Source organism: Pocillopora damicornis, chromosome 8 (genome assembly GCF_964200805.1).
Source record: "Pocillopora damicornis chromosome 8, jaPocDami1.2, whole genome shotgun sequence".
In the NCBI taxonomy this organism is placed as follows: Eukaryota; Metazoa; Cnidaria; class Anthozoa; order Scleractinia; family Pocilloporidae; genus Pocillopora; species Pocillopora damicornis.
Genome location: NC_142677.1, coordinates 10276522 through 10289471, shown reverse-complemented (window position 1 = coordinate 10289471; position 12950 = coordinate 10276522). Strand labels below are relative to the sequence as shown.

The 12950-nt window shown below is 37.0% G+C and overlaps 1 protein-coding gene across 1 annotated transcript; it reads right to left on the bottom strand.

Annotated features, from left to right (window-relative positions):
- Positions 1-4185: 4185 nt before the first annotated feature.
- On the bottom strand, positions 4186-6080 carry LOC113672232 (uncharacterized). Its single transcript, XM_027188520.2, has 3 exons — positions 5877-6080; positions 5416-5457; positions 4186-5130 (listed from the first exon to the last, which is right to left on the bottom strand). Exons 1-3 carry the CDS (start codon positions 5956-5958, stop codon positions 4655-4657), a joined length of 600 nt encoding a protein of 199 aa, XP_027044321.2. The 5' UTR covers positions 5959-6080; the 3' UTR covers positions 4186-4654.
- Between the last annotated feature and the right edge of the window lie 6870 nt (positions 6081-12950).

Below are 12950 nucleotides of genomic sequence, written 5' to 3'. Positions count from 1 at the left end.
CTTATCATAGAAATTCTGTGACGCTGGCACAATCTGTTGGAAAACATGATTCATAAATGTATATTCATAACATACATTAAACATTACCAAATTGGGTAATGGAAGTCGGCAGTTGACAGCGACGTCTGCCAAATGTAATTTACACAAATGAAACACTTTATATACGCATTATAATTTTACTCAATGCGCCATAATTGTTTTTTCTGTGGGAATAAGACTCCATCCAATTTCAGGTGTCATTAAAGGAGTAATGTACCTAAAGTGAGAATATTTCTTTATTTCTTAATAATATTCTGTAGAATAAGGCAGGGAGAGGTTTTGTGAAAGTATTGTTTTTAAAAATAAAGGGTCTTCATTGGTCAATTTTTCATTATCAGTCCCTTTTAACAGCACAAATGCCTTTTTTTCTCACTCTGAGGCCAATAATTCCATAGGTTATTCATAAAAAGAAGATTATCTGACAATCACATTTACAATTCTTTTTGTACCGGTAACAAGTTTCTAGTTCTCTTCCTTACCTGAAATCTCGTCCTCGTCGCTTCTGTATTGTTGACGCATGGATCGTACATTCATTCTCAAGGAGGCACTTACAATTCCACTCAGGAGATGGGCCTTAAGTCATTCCTCGTTGATGAACAATTTGTCTCCATTTGCCTATCTTAAAGACGCTTCATTTTAAGAACAACATCAGAAGGATTTGCCTTGTTGCCAGTTTCTTCTCCTTGTAAGAAATCCTCTTGTAAAAGTGACCGCACTCGTTGAATGTCAGCCATGCTGGGCTTCTTCTTATATCGGAAAAAGTCTTGAATTTCTGCGTCGGTGGCGTAGCACCCTTTCATCCCTCGCCCCTCCCCATATTATTCAATCTCAGCCTTCGTGTTACCGACGTTGTTTAGTCGTTTCCTTCTTTTATGAATCGCCTCATGCGACTTTAAAGTGTGGCTTGACGGCGATCGCAAACATCTTTGGGGATCGCTGAAGTCGTACTGTAAGATCCTGATTCGAGTAAGCTTATGAAGGCTTGGCATTGTCAAAAGGACGCAAAAATTTTAAAGATATAAGATATGTTTTTTTTCATCTAATGGTAAGCAGAATTTTTTTTGGATAGGCGGAGTTCCTTTAATTGATGGTTAAAGTAAGTACCAGCTGGAAGACCTACAGCATGACGTATATAACGTAATCCCTGATATTAACGAGTGGATAGCGCACATCCCTGTCCTTTAAGACGCTGTAATGTTATTGAGGACCTGGTCAACAACCAAGTGCTCATAATTATGAACTGGGCCATGAAATTCCCTCTAGTTGTTCACTGGGAAACTGAGAAAATAGTTTGGCATAAAGGGAAAGTCATGGCACTTTTCTGTCGCGGTCAAAAAGCACGCGGATGGTGAAGTTGAGGTAGAGTTCTATGTACGAGATGGCAATTCTAAAAACGCTACAGAGAAAAGTTTGAAATACGTCGATAGATTCAGGATGATCAGTGTACATAACACAGGGTTAAAAGGACATGTAATAAAATAAACCAATGGTCATTATCTGGTGACACCATACATTGAACGAAAGGGGTTAGCTAGAATACGTCGACAAGTAGTCTTCACTTTTCTAGGCTATTTGAGTGGTCAAATTCTACAGGACTTTAAAAGTGAAAATATTTCAGAAATGTACACAATAAAACGAAAAAATCATTCAATTTAGTTTCAAAGGATTTTGAATAAGTAGTCGTTTAGGTTGTCGATGATTTGGAGCTCTACCTCTATAATGGCAATAAGCTTAGAGGGGGTGTTGCCCATGAGATACATGTCTTTCTTTTCCGAGACAAGACGCTACATCCAAGTTTTTTCAGCAAAGCTGTGTAGGTGTAGGGCTGGGACGGCTTTTTCCGGACCTGTTCACGTCACAGCTTTTACTATGGGATTAAGATTTTCTATGGGATTGCGCGTACGGTCATATAATAAGAGTACTCCAGCCACTAAGCCAGCCATCTGGTGTTTGAAGGTTTCATGTGGCAGCATCTCAGGCCCAAGTTGTCATAACTGGTCAGCAAGGGACGCTAAACATTCCACGCCCTTTTTTTTTAAAGAGAAGGGAACGTAGCTCGCGCTGTTGTAGTCTGACCTTAATTCCCAAATCGGGGACAATTGCAACATTTTGTTCCAAAAATTGCAAACTCCTCAGCGCAGTCCAGCCCAAGTCCCCGCAAAGTGTTGTAATTAACTTAGAATAGCCTCCTAAGAGGAAAGTTAATATAGACCTTTCGACTCTACTTTACACTGTTAAATGTAACAGGAACAACTTTATTGTAATGCATCTAACATTCGATTGAGTCCTCTCCAAAGCTTTCCACAAATTGAGTAAAATTATTATAGGTATGTATTGTGTTGCATTTGCGTAAATTACATTTGGCAAACGTCCCTGTCAACTGCCGACGTCCATTACCCAACTCGGTAATGTTTAATGTATGATATGTACATACATTTATGAATAATTTTTTTCCAATAGATTGTGTCAGAGTCACAGAATTTCTATGATTAGTCAATCCCTAGCTCGACAGCTGCACATCTGTTGGTTTTTGATATTAGAACCACTCCAACTCAGTCGTAAATTGCTCTAAAATTGAGTGAGTAAACATCAGTTAATGACTAACGTCAGAGGGACGTGATCAGGAATCTTTTGCAGATGCCAAAAATTTTTTTTTGCCCACCAACGTAGCGTTAAAATAGTTCTTTTCTGTGATGGTATCTTTGTCGACATACAATGTTGCCCATTGGAGATATTTGCATTAAAAAAACCCTAATTTTTTTTATTTTTTGGAATAGTTGCGTGACACAGTTAATTATTAACTGCTCTAAATTGGCAGAGGTTATATCAAATTACTCCAACCTTAAATAATTGTTTCCTTTAAGGTTCAAACAACCATTTGACATGATAAGATTAAAATCCATCGCAATCTGTTAGTGTGAGAGAGATCCGTTGGAAATGCATGTTTCGAGCTTATTTAAGCATTTTACCCCAGGGATTTGGTGTGGAAGCTTTAATACCCCAGGGATAAGCTGGGAGCCCGAATTACTTTGGATTCTTGAATAACTTATCGATCCTCATAAACTGTGAAAGTTTGAAAGAAATCGGTGTGATAGCATGTGTCACGCCTGCCCGGTCCTCTCGTGGACAGGCTCTTAATACAAATTGACTAGAATGATTTGAAAATTGTTTTGTAGATTTCTGTTTGTAAAACCTTGAGATCATTGCAAGTTTTTTAATGGGATAATTTCAGGTCTTCTACCATGATGATTTGCGGACCAAGATCAAGTGGGATCAGAGATTACTTGTTGTCTTGGAATCATGAAGAGCTTTGTATTACCCCTCTTGAATTCGAAGTCTGTAAAGACTTTCTCTTACTTTAGATCGCCTATTTTCTGAAATACAGAGACCAGCGTAAGCCTGACTAATTGTAGGAAGTGGGAGTTCCACTCAACACGAAAAAGGAAATATAGAAGCGTAGAGCATAAGCTTATTTCTTTGCATATGTTGTCCTTGGCTACTGCTATATAACTTGGCAGAAAATATGAAATTTAAAAGCTTACGCAACATAGCTTTGTTCATTTTCGTATCCTCGACTGTCTGTTTTGCTTTTAATTAAATTGTCTTATTTTGTCTGCTATTTTCCTTTCCTCCTTCTTTCGACCTCACTTTTTTATTTAATATGCATTTTCAATTCGTTTTTAAAAGACGAATCTTTACGAAAGCTAATACAAACCTCTGAGGAACCATGCGTACTTGAAAGCATGATCATAAACGATTGCCATAACCAGGACTTTCATCTCAATTTCTTCGTTTTGTTTATTTTTCACTTGTTAGCTTTTAATCCTGACTGTGCTTGAAGCGGGTGACTGTATGTACAACGCTGCACCTAAACATTAATTATTCTCGGGGAAAGAAAGTTCGGTGGCGGCAAAAGGATTTATGGTTTCTGTAGAAATTGACAGAATGTTTCATGGGGGGGGGGGGGGGGGGAGGGGGAGAAGGGGAAGGAAGCCTCCTTTTTTAGCCATATATCTCCGCGCAGGGATAATGCTCTAAAACCATCATCCGAATAACTGGACTTGGACTTGTTTTATTTTCTGTAAAGATGTAAACCTTTCCCATGGATAGTGTTTCCTGAAATTAAGCGAGAACACTAGTCAAAGATTGCACATTTATATTTATTTATTTTCTTTGGAATTATTTACTAATGCTGTTTCTCTTTTTCATTTTTAAATTTTTTTTTGTTGCTATTATTTGTTTTCATCACATGTCGGCTGAGTTCATTAACATTAAGATGACTGTTCAAGGCAGAGGAGCCATGTCATAACAGTGTAAATAGGTAAGTGTTCTCTTGTCTTGCGCTTTGTTCCAAAGTTCTTACTGTTCAATAAATAAAATAATGGCCTTTCAATCATATTATAGAAAAGTTCATATTCCATAAAAAGGAATATGCCGTCAAACTATGTGGCCAGAATTTGCCTTTATTTGTATTCTTGAACCGAGGCAGTTCCTTGAGATATTTACAAGCCGACAAAATTGAAGGAACTTTGTCAATTGTCACTTACTCTTAAATATGAACACAAAACATTCGCACCGCGAACGATATCTTCAATATGAAGCATTTATTGAAAAATTAGTAAGGGAAGTTGAAAAGCAAACATGTCAATGCAATGAGAATATGAGCAAGGCCTCCGTTGATAGCAAATCCGTTTGAAGTAACCAACTGGTCTAGACCATTACTCTCTTTGCCGTAAGTGCTATTGCCCTTTCCAATCTCTTCGACCACATGTTGCAAGCCATTATCATTGAAGCTTTGTACATTATTATCATCATCGTCGTCATCGTCATCGTCATCCTCATCGTCATCATCATCGTCATCCTCATCATCATCATCGTCATCGCCGTCATCTCCACCATCCTCACCACTTTCATCGCCATCTTCATCACCACTTTCGTCTTCACTTTCTTCACCACTGTCATCTCCAGACTCCTCGCCATCGTCATCCTCAACTTCTTCACCGCTGTCCTCTCCAGACTCCTCACCACTATCATCTCCAGACTCACTCTCGTCGTCAATTTCTTCGCCGCTGTCAACTCCAGACTCTTCGCCTGAATATTGAGAAAAATAGCACGTGGTCAATTCCTTGAAAACGCCAAGCAGGAGTATTGAAACAACTCATTTTATTGGTTCAAGCCTGATGGTGTAATCATCTATATTGAGTATGTGCTGTATGTATTGGGTCCAACAAAGAAAGAGGGGAGAAAAAAAATGAAAGAGAACGAAGACTATCAGTCGAGATATTAGCGTAATACTAATCTAAGAGTTTGTTCAGTGAAATATCAAATTTAAAAAAACTACTCCGATGAAGTAGGGCACATATTTTGAAATCTTACCGCTTTCATCATCTCCACTTTCTCCAGAAGCGCTTCCATCATCTGGAAAGTAGGGATTTGCTATGGTTAATAACTAAGAACGTAAAACGTATTTACGTTACAAAGCAATCAAAGTTTAAACTTTTCACGAAGTATCCAATAGAGAGAAGCAACCCTATGTGAAACCACAAAAAAGGGGATATTGCTTTAGATCAGAAATCTGACAAAACAAACTAAAGATGAATTAACCGCTCTAATTCAGCACGCGATCATTTTAACGATCACGCGGTACGTTTAGCCGGACGGGGGCTGAGTAGTTGAATGATTCTCTACACAATGCGTTAGGATTCTTCCTTACTGAACTAGAATAAAATAATGTTTCAGTTATAAAGGAAACAACTGAGGTTATCAACTGTAAATAATGGTTTCTAACTGAAAGGATAGAAACCATTTCATTAAACAGATAAATTGTCTCATCTTACCAGCAGTCACTGATAAAGGAAAACCCCCAAGCGGTCTCAAGAGAGCCACAAGACAAAGAAGATACAACAGTTTGGAGTTCATTTTTCTTCTGCAGTTCAAGTCTCTGCGTCGTTTTTGTCTCAACTCTCCCGTCGTCTTGTCGATTATGGTTTCGTCGCTACTCTGTTTTAGTATTTATAGGGTTCTCGAGAGAATGTGAAATATACATGCACACGTATAGTTTTGACACTCAAGATATTGTTATGTTTATCAAGGTGTCGAGGCAATGTCATGGAAAATTTCTAAAATCATTCAGCAAGTGTCGATATTGTTTAAGGAAGCCTTCCTTTTTTCGTAAAAACACTTAGGCTCTTATTGGCGGGAAGAGTATCACGTAGGTTGGAAATTTCGTATTGAAAATTACGCCTAACCGATAGTTGTGATCGGAAATTTGAGAAAGTTAAATAATTCTTTTAATACCCCCATTAAGTATCTGCTTTGTTGACCTTTTTATGCCACTGAAACTCACGGAATAAGTAACCATAGAAACAAGTGTTTACAGACTACAATATAAAGCCAATAGTTCTGAAATAGCCATTTTGGTGGCGTTGCTTATGTTACTTAACTCAGCCTGATCTTATCTCTTCCGCTAAATTGGTCCTTATGTAAATGCTCTTAAAATTCCACTTATGCCGCGCGATGCATTTTAGCATCTTGGTAGTTGTACTTAATTCCGTCCTTATGAAAGTAAAACAAAAAGAGAGGAAAAGTAAACAACTGAAAAAAAAAATCAGGTTAATGCGGGAGCCTGTAATTACTCTTACGAAACTCGAGCCGTAGATCATTTTCCGACAAAGGAGATTCGATTCCTCATGGGAACTCAGAATGTTTTCTTTGTCCCACGCTCGTGACAAGACGAAAAACATCTTTCTCTAAAATAAAACCTTTTCGACGTCATGTTTGTCATGCAGGCTACTCTTCATTCGTCACCAAAAAAATAAAATAAAAAAATAAAAGAATGGTACTTAAGATATTAGCTAAGTAGGACGGAAAGGTGTGCTCATTGTCACCGGCATCTCTGGATTGCCGGTAATCTGGTGTATGGTAAAAGCAACGAGCATGCGCCATGTTGATGTTTTCGGCTCTTTGTATCCAGGGCAAGAAAACATGAAATAAATAAAACAAAACTGAAGTAGTTTAAGTTTAGAATTTATGCCTAAAATAAAATTACTTTATGATATATGAGATGAGTTTGTGTCAAGCTGTTTGCAAGGCCTGCATAAATAATATCAATCTCTGTTTTCGGGAAATAAAATCAAAAGGAACATTCCATGCGAGCACCGAAAGAGAAACGTCTGCGAATTAAATATAGTAATTTACGTCGAACGATAAAAAAAACTTCGTTAAGGCCCAGCAGTTGAGAGGTTGACCGTGGCTTTCATGCAAACGGTTAAGGTAAATTTTAAAATTCTTGCTGTCTGCTTTCCACCATTGTGCACTTTGCGTTAGACGTGGAAGAGAGTTTTTGTTTTTCCACGAGGCTAATTAGTTAATTGTAGGAAATGATAGCAATCATTTTTTGCGGTTGTCATTGCCGTAAACGTCATACATAAGTTCTTTATGAGAGATAGGAACCTCAACAACCGCACCCAAATCATGTTAATCATTTCTTACCCGCGAAACGGATTCATGGAGCCTTCCCTTATTTTTTAGGTTGGTTTCATAGTTGTCATAATTAAGTAAAACCCGGGTAGGGGTATATTGTTTAAACGTCTGCTTTAGAACGCAGCAGATATATTGGTGTCCTCGAGTCGAGTCATGAGAATGTTGAAAATGAGTGTGAGTAATTTAAATAACAGATCGAACTGCCTGAAAAATCGCGTCAACTAACACGTACAAAAACCAACGACCTTGGAACAAGTTTGGCATTAAGACGCCGCAGACCGCAAATCGATATTAGAGATCGTTTTATTGGAGTTTTTTCTATGGGATATCGTGATGAATTTGAAGTGTATCACGGATTTTAGACATCATTTGAATATTGCAGGAAAGGTGTTCTCGTTACAATCCAATCCAAATTTCCGATAAATTAAGAGACGCCGGATTATCAAGGGGGAGCTTATGACAATCCGAACAAATTATCGATCCAACAAGATAAATTTTCAGTCCTTTACTTAGTAAAAACTGTGCGCTATCGATCGCGATTTTCATAGTCATGCAAGGCACTGCGATACACATTAGTTCTTTGAAGCTCAACTGGATTAGAAACAGTGCTTAGAAGAAATGAAACTACTATTTCCTTCAGTTCTTCATCGCAACATGTAAATGACTTCTAAAAACACCCGATACCTTACGTTGTTTTAATTCCGTTTTCTAAACCCTGTTTCCTTTTGCTTCACAGTAGAAAGTTTAGTGGCTTTCAGATGTTCATTACTAACTTTTCTTACTCATTGCTTGATATTGCCTTATTTTTCAAGCGCACAGTCTATTTCCTTTGCATATTTTTCCTGGTTGTCTTGAGAACCAAATGAGTGCCTCTTAAGATTTGGTCATTTCAGCCAATATACGACATGCGCTGAGCCACTGACTTCAAGATATGATTACTTTGGTTTAAACCTAGAGAGTCCTGCGATCATCTCGAAGTTTCCTCGTTTTTCTAACATCGGCTCAAGAATTATGGTTGGAGACGCTGAAAATTATATAATTAACTACAACAATCAGTAGAAGCCGGTAATAAAATTAAAGCTATTAATCAAAGCAATTCACAATTTTGGCTGAACGGACACTCACAACTATGACTGACAATAATCTGATGGTGGAAGGTAAATGCTAATAAAACGAAGAGCTATCATTGCCAAGTTCATCCCATAAGAGTCCAACTGTTAGGTTTGTATCGTTGATGATTTGCTGACTGAGTGTTTTCCAGTGATGAAGCCCATCTATTTTGGGCTTCCTTCATCCTGGGTTATCATTTAGGCATAGAACAATTGCTGCAAAAAACGATAAAACGATTTTTATCCAACAAAATTTTAAGCTCATGGGTATTTTCGTTTTTCTCCTGTTACTATGATAGTTGAGCAAAATTACAGATACGGGACAAGAAACGCCACCGTCAACAAAATAAACTTTGAGCAAAGATTATTTTCTGCAAAGTCATTTTAGTTAAAATCAACATCCCCAGCGCAAGAAAAGTAACTAAGTCATGGCAATGTTCGTCTGTGTGGAACGCACGTACGAAGACTCTTAGAAACGATACATTTTTAACCCATTTGATAATAAGTGCGCAAGTATTACACACAAGGATAACATGAAGGAAGAGACTGCAACTACTTCCATTTTAAATTATACTCCTATTTTCCAATCTCTCTAGACGGTATCTCAAACAACGTCGATTTTCTAAGTGAACATCGAGGATTTATTTTGAGCATGATTGAGAGGGACAATCCCTATCTACTTCAACGTCAGTCTAAAGCAGTTATATGCATATCATTTTATTTAGACATATCAATGAAATCTAGTGATCCGATGTAATCCAAAATGTAACTCGGTAAAAGGTTCTTTGCATGTGTCTTTTCAGTTCGATGCTTTCGAATGCTAAGTCTAACCGGCTGGGTCCGTTCATGCCACGTTCAAGTACGCCTCGAGGCTCATGTCTCTATAAGATGGACTTGAGCGTCGAGGCTTTTATCAAATATGCTTTAAAATTAAAAAAATAAAGAAATTTGCACAGGATTAAACTCGGTCACAGGCGAGCGCCTCGTGTATTAAAATAATTTGTGTGTCTGAAAAACAGAATCAATTCTTTCTAATTACTCGGTTGATTAGTCCCTATAAGTGTAAGCCTAAAAAGGGCTTTTGCTGCTTTTAATTCTAACTGCTTGTCTTATGATGTACGCGGTCACAAGGCTGATTCAGTTAACGTATTTACAACCTTGTTTAAAGCCGAACATTACAAATGTTCTGTTCTAACATACTCCCATGTACTCAGCTCATACGAACATAACTGTACCCCTCCAAAAGATATATCATTTTATCTGAAATGAATGTTTGTGGGATTGGCTTAATCCTTCTATTTGTCATGATCAACAAAATACGTCACCAGTGAGGGAAATTTGTGTCTTTGGAGAAAAAAATAAAAAACAATTCGGTATCATTACGCTTCAACAACACGTACACCGCTTTACCGCTTTGGGAAAAAATTTTATTTGCTCTAACCGCATGGCTAAAGAGCTTTACCAAATAAGGTTATGACGCACTCGGTATCTTAGAGTACGTATCTGTATGCATTCTTCTGCGCGATAGGTTGAGTGTGATATCCATGGAATATCTACCGACTTACTGACCCTATTGAGAAAAAGGTTTATGTAACTGAAAATTAAAGTACAACAGTTTTAAAAACTTTTTATTTTGCAAGTGAATGTATTAAAATAGGTATCCCTGAAAAGAAGAACAAAAAATATGCTAATTCGGAAGCCTCTTGAGCTACTCACTGCAGTAGCCAGCAAAATGCTCATAAAAGAAAATTTTAAAGGAATCCTAACTTTTTATCCTTTTACTTGAAATAGGCGGCATAAAATGCTGAAAGGGCGGTAATTTGTAATACCCATCGTTGGAGGCAAGGCGTTTATAATAAATTAACGATGAATTAATCAAATCAAATATTTATTAAGGTTAATAATCTGGCAACGTCAAATGTGTAAATGTCGATGTTTCGTCCCTTGAATTTTTTTCCATCTTGTCGATAAGAAAAAAATTAACGTTTGTTTTTTAGCCGGTTAGTCATCACCACCTAGTATGAGCATTAGAATACCGCCTACCTAGTATTTTGTGCTGCCAGTTCATTTCTGGAAGGATATGAAGCTAGGATTCGCTATTCTATAATCAATTTTGTGGTTACCGCGGTAAAAAGTTCAAAGACTCCACAATCGGGATTTTTCAACTTCTAAACAACAACTAATTCTACATGGTAGACAATATCGAGTAATCGCGATGTGTTTGTTTGTCTACCTGTTTGTCGGTGTAGTTTCGTTGTAAATTTTTTTACAAAATTAAATTTTCCCTCATCACAAAAATTTAAAATCTTTAGGTCTTTGAGACCGTTGCAAATCTTTGTTTAATCATCTCAACTAAAGTAAGGAGATATTCCTCAAATTTGCTTTCAAGCTATTTGCTAGTGGGTGCTCCATTATGACTAGCTCCTGTCTTTTTAATTAGTTTATTTTCACACTAGTAAATCAAATCGAACGCGGTTAAAACTTGACATACCAGCGTCCGAAAGTAACATCGCAGGTGAACAGAGGTGTAAGCCTTGCTTTTTGAAAATAAATAGGCGATATCTACATTTGGAAAAAGAATTTACAGTGCAATTAAATTATGTGCCAAAACAATGCGATGGGCAACCAATAGAAGGCTTATTTTGCAGGGTAGTTTAATCCACAGGGTAAGGTCTAAGATTTTTTGCAATCGATCAATCTTTATTGTACTTATCGTCTCGATGAAGAGGCACAATATTCTCCTGGACCAAGGGCGGCTAATGCGGGTCTAAGAAGGCCAGTTTATAAAAATCTTATTCACAATCATAGAAAAGTACATTGCAATAACTATTAAAAAATAGCAAGTAGTTTATAAAATGGAAAAGGAGGGAAAATTAGAGCAGACTTAACACTTCTAAAAGGAATTATTTTTTTTAACCTCTTGCATTTAACCTAAGTGATTCTCTTATGTACATCAATACACGAATCTTCTACTTTGATAACTCTCAATAGAATATATATGTAATTCAATTTGAATGATTCGTTTTTGGTGCTATTGTCACACTCTTTTGACCAAACGTAAAACATATTTTTTTATCGGTCAGACAAACTCAAAATGTACTATTTCTCCTTTCCTGGTAGTAAACATTCCTGCAAATAAGAATATCACCGAGCAGCATTAATAACATTCAGAAAAGAAGATAATTCATAAGCAATCAGCCACAGCGCACTCCTCCCCACTTTTTCGTCTTAGCCATCCACATTTCATCGCCATTTACAAGTTACTTTCCCATTTCATCGCCGCTAAACTTCCACTGTCCTTTGAAATAAAAGTTTAGCTAATTACGATCTCCTCATTAAACTGTTTTCCAGTTTTGTCAAGTTATTTGCACGACCCCTCTGCATTGCCATTAAGTGTCAAAAATATTTCTGAGGCCTGAAGTCATTGATGTCAGTATTTCGAGTTCAATTCAGTGCCAACTATCGATAAAAAGTGTTCCAATACATTTTATTATGAAGCCTCCAAGAGCTCTTCTTTGCTTCCTCCAAAAGCTCTTCTTTGCTTCCTCCATCCTCCGCCCCAATCATTATTAAATCCATTTATTCACCAATTTGCAATATGATCTTTGCTCAAGTCTGGCCTGTGCTTTTAAAATTGTGGGCACGGAATCCTCTTTTAGAACATTTGTGTGGCCTATGGATGTTTGTAAAACTTATTATCCATGGAAAAGAAATAATTGTAATGCAGATAAAGTAGAAAACGAGAAAGATTCTTATTTTCTCACAATTAACTCGCTTAACACTTTTAACAATATTTCTTGCCAAAGAAGTGACAATCTTTAGGATGCAGTATCAAGTCTTGAGTGAAGAAACTTCGGCTTTGATATAATTGATTTGGATAACGTATTGGATTTCAAGATCTCTTCACTTGTAATTTTGAACTTAAACAGATCAACGAAATTTTATATAGCTCGGAATATTCCAAACTTGTTTAGAAAACCTTATCACAATCGATAGCCTTCGATTTATGAAACTGAGCATAGTCACTATCTTTACAGGGTTTTTATATGACCACTTAATTATTAAGGAACGTTTTATCAGTAGATTAATTGAAGAAAAATTGCAGAGGTTAGCAAAGTTCATTAAACTAAGAATCAAACACCCCTTATTACTAACAAAAAATCTTTATGACCAACTAGTGAAGTCAGAGCGGATGCTGAGTGCAGGAGGCATCTTAGATGTTTACCTCGACGCAACCTATGTTGCAGGAAAAACGTATTAACGCATTCCTACGAATGAAACTTGAAGTAATTCTCACAGTTTACGAAGTCAGCAATTATT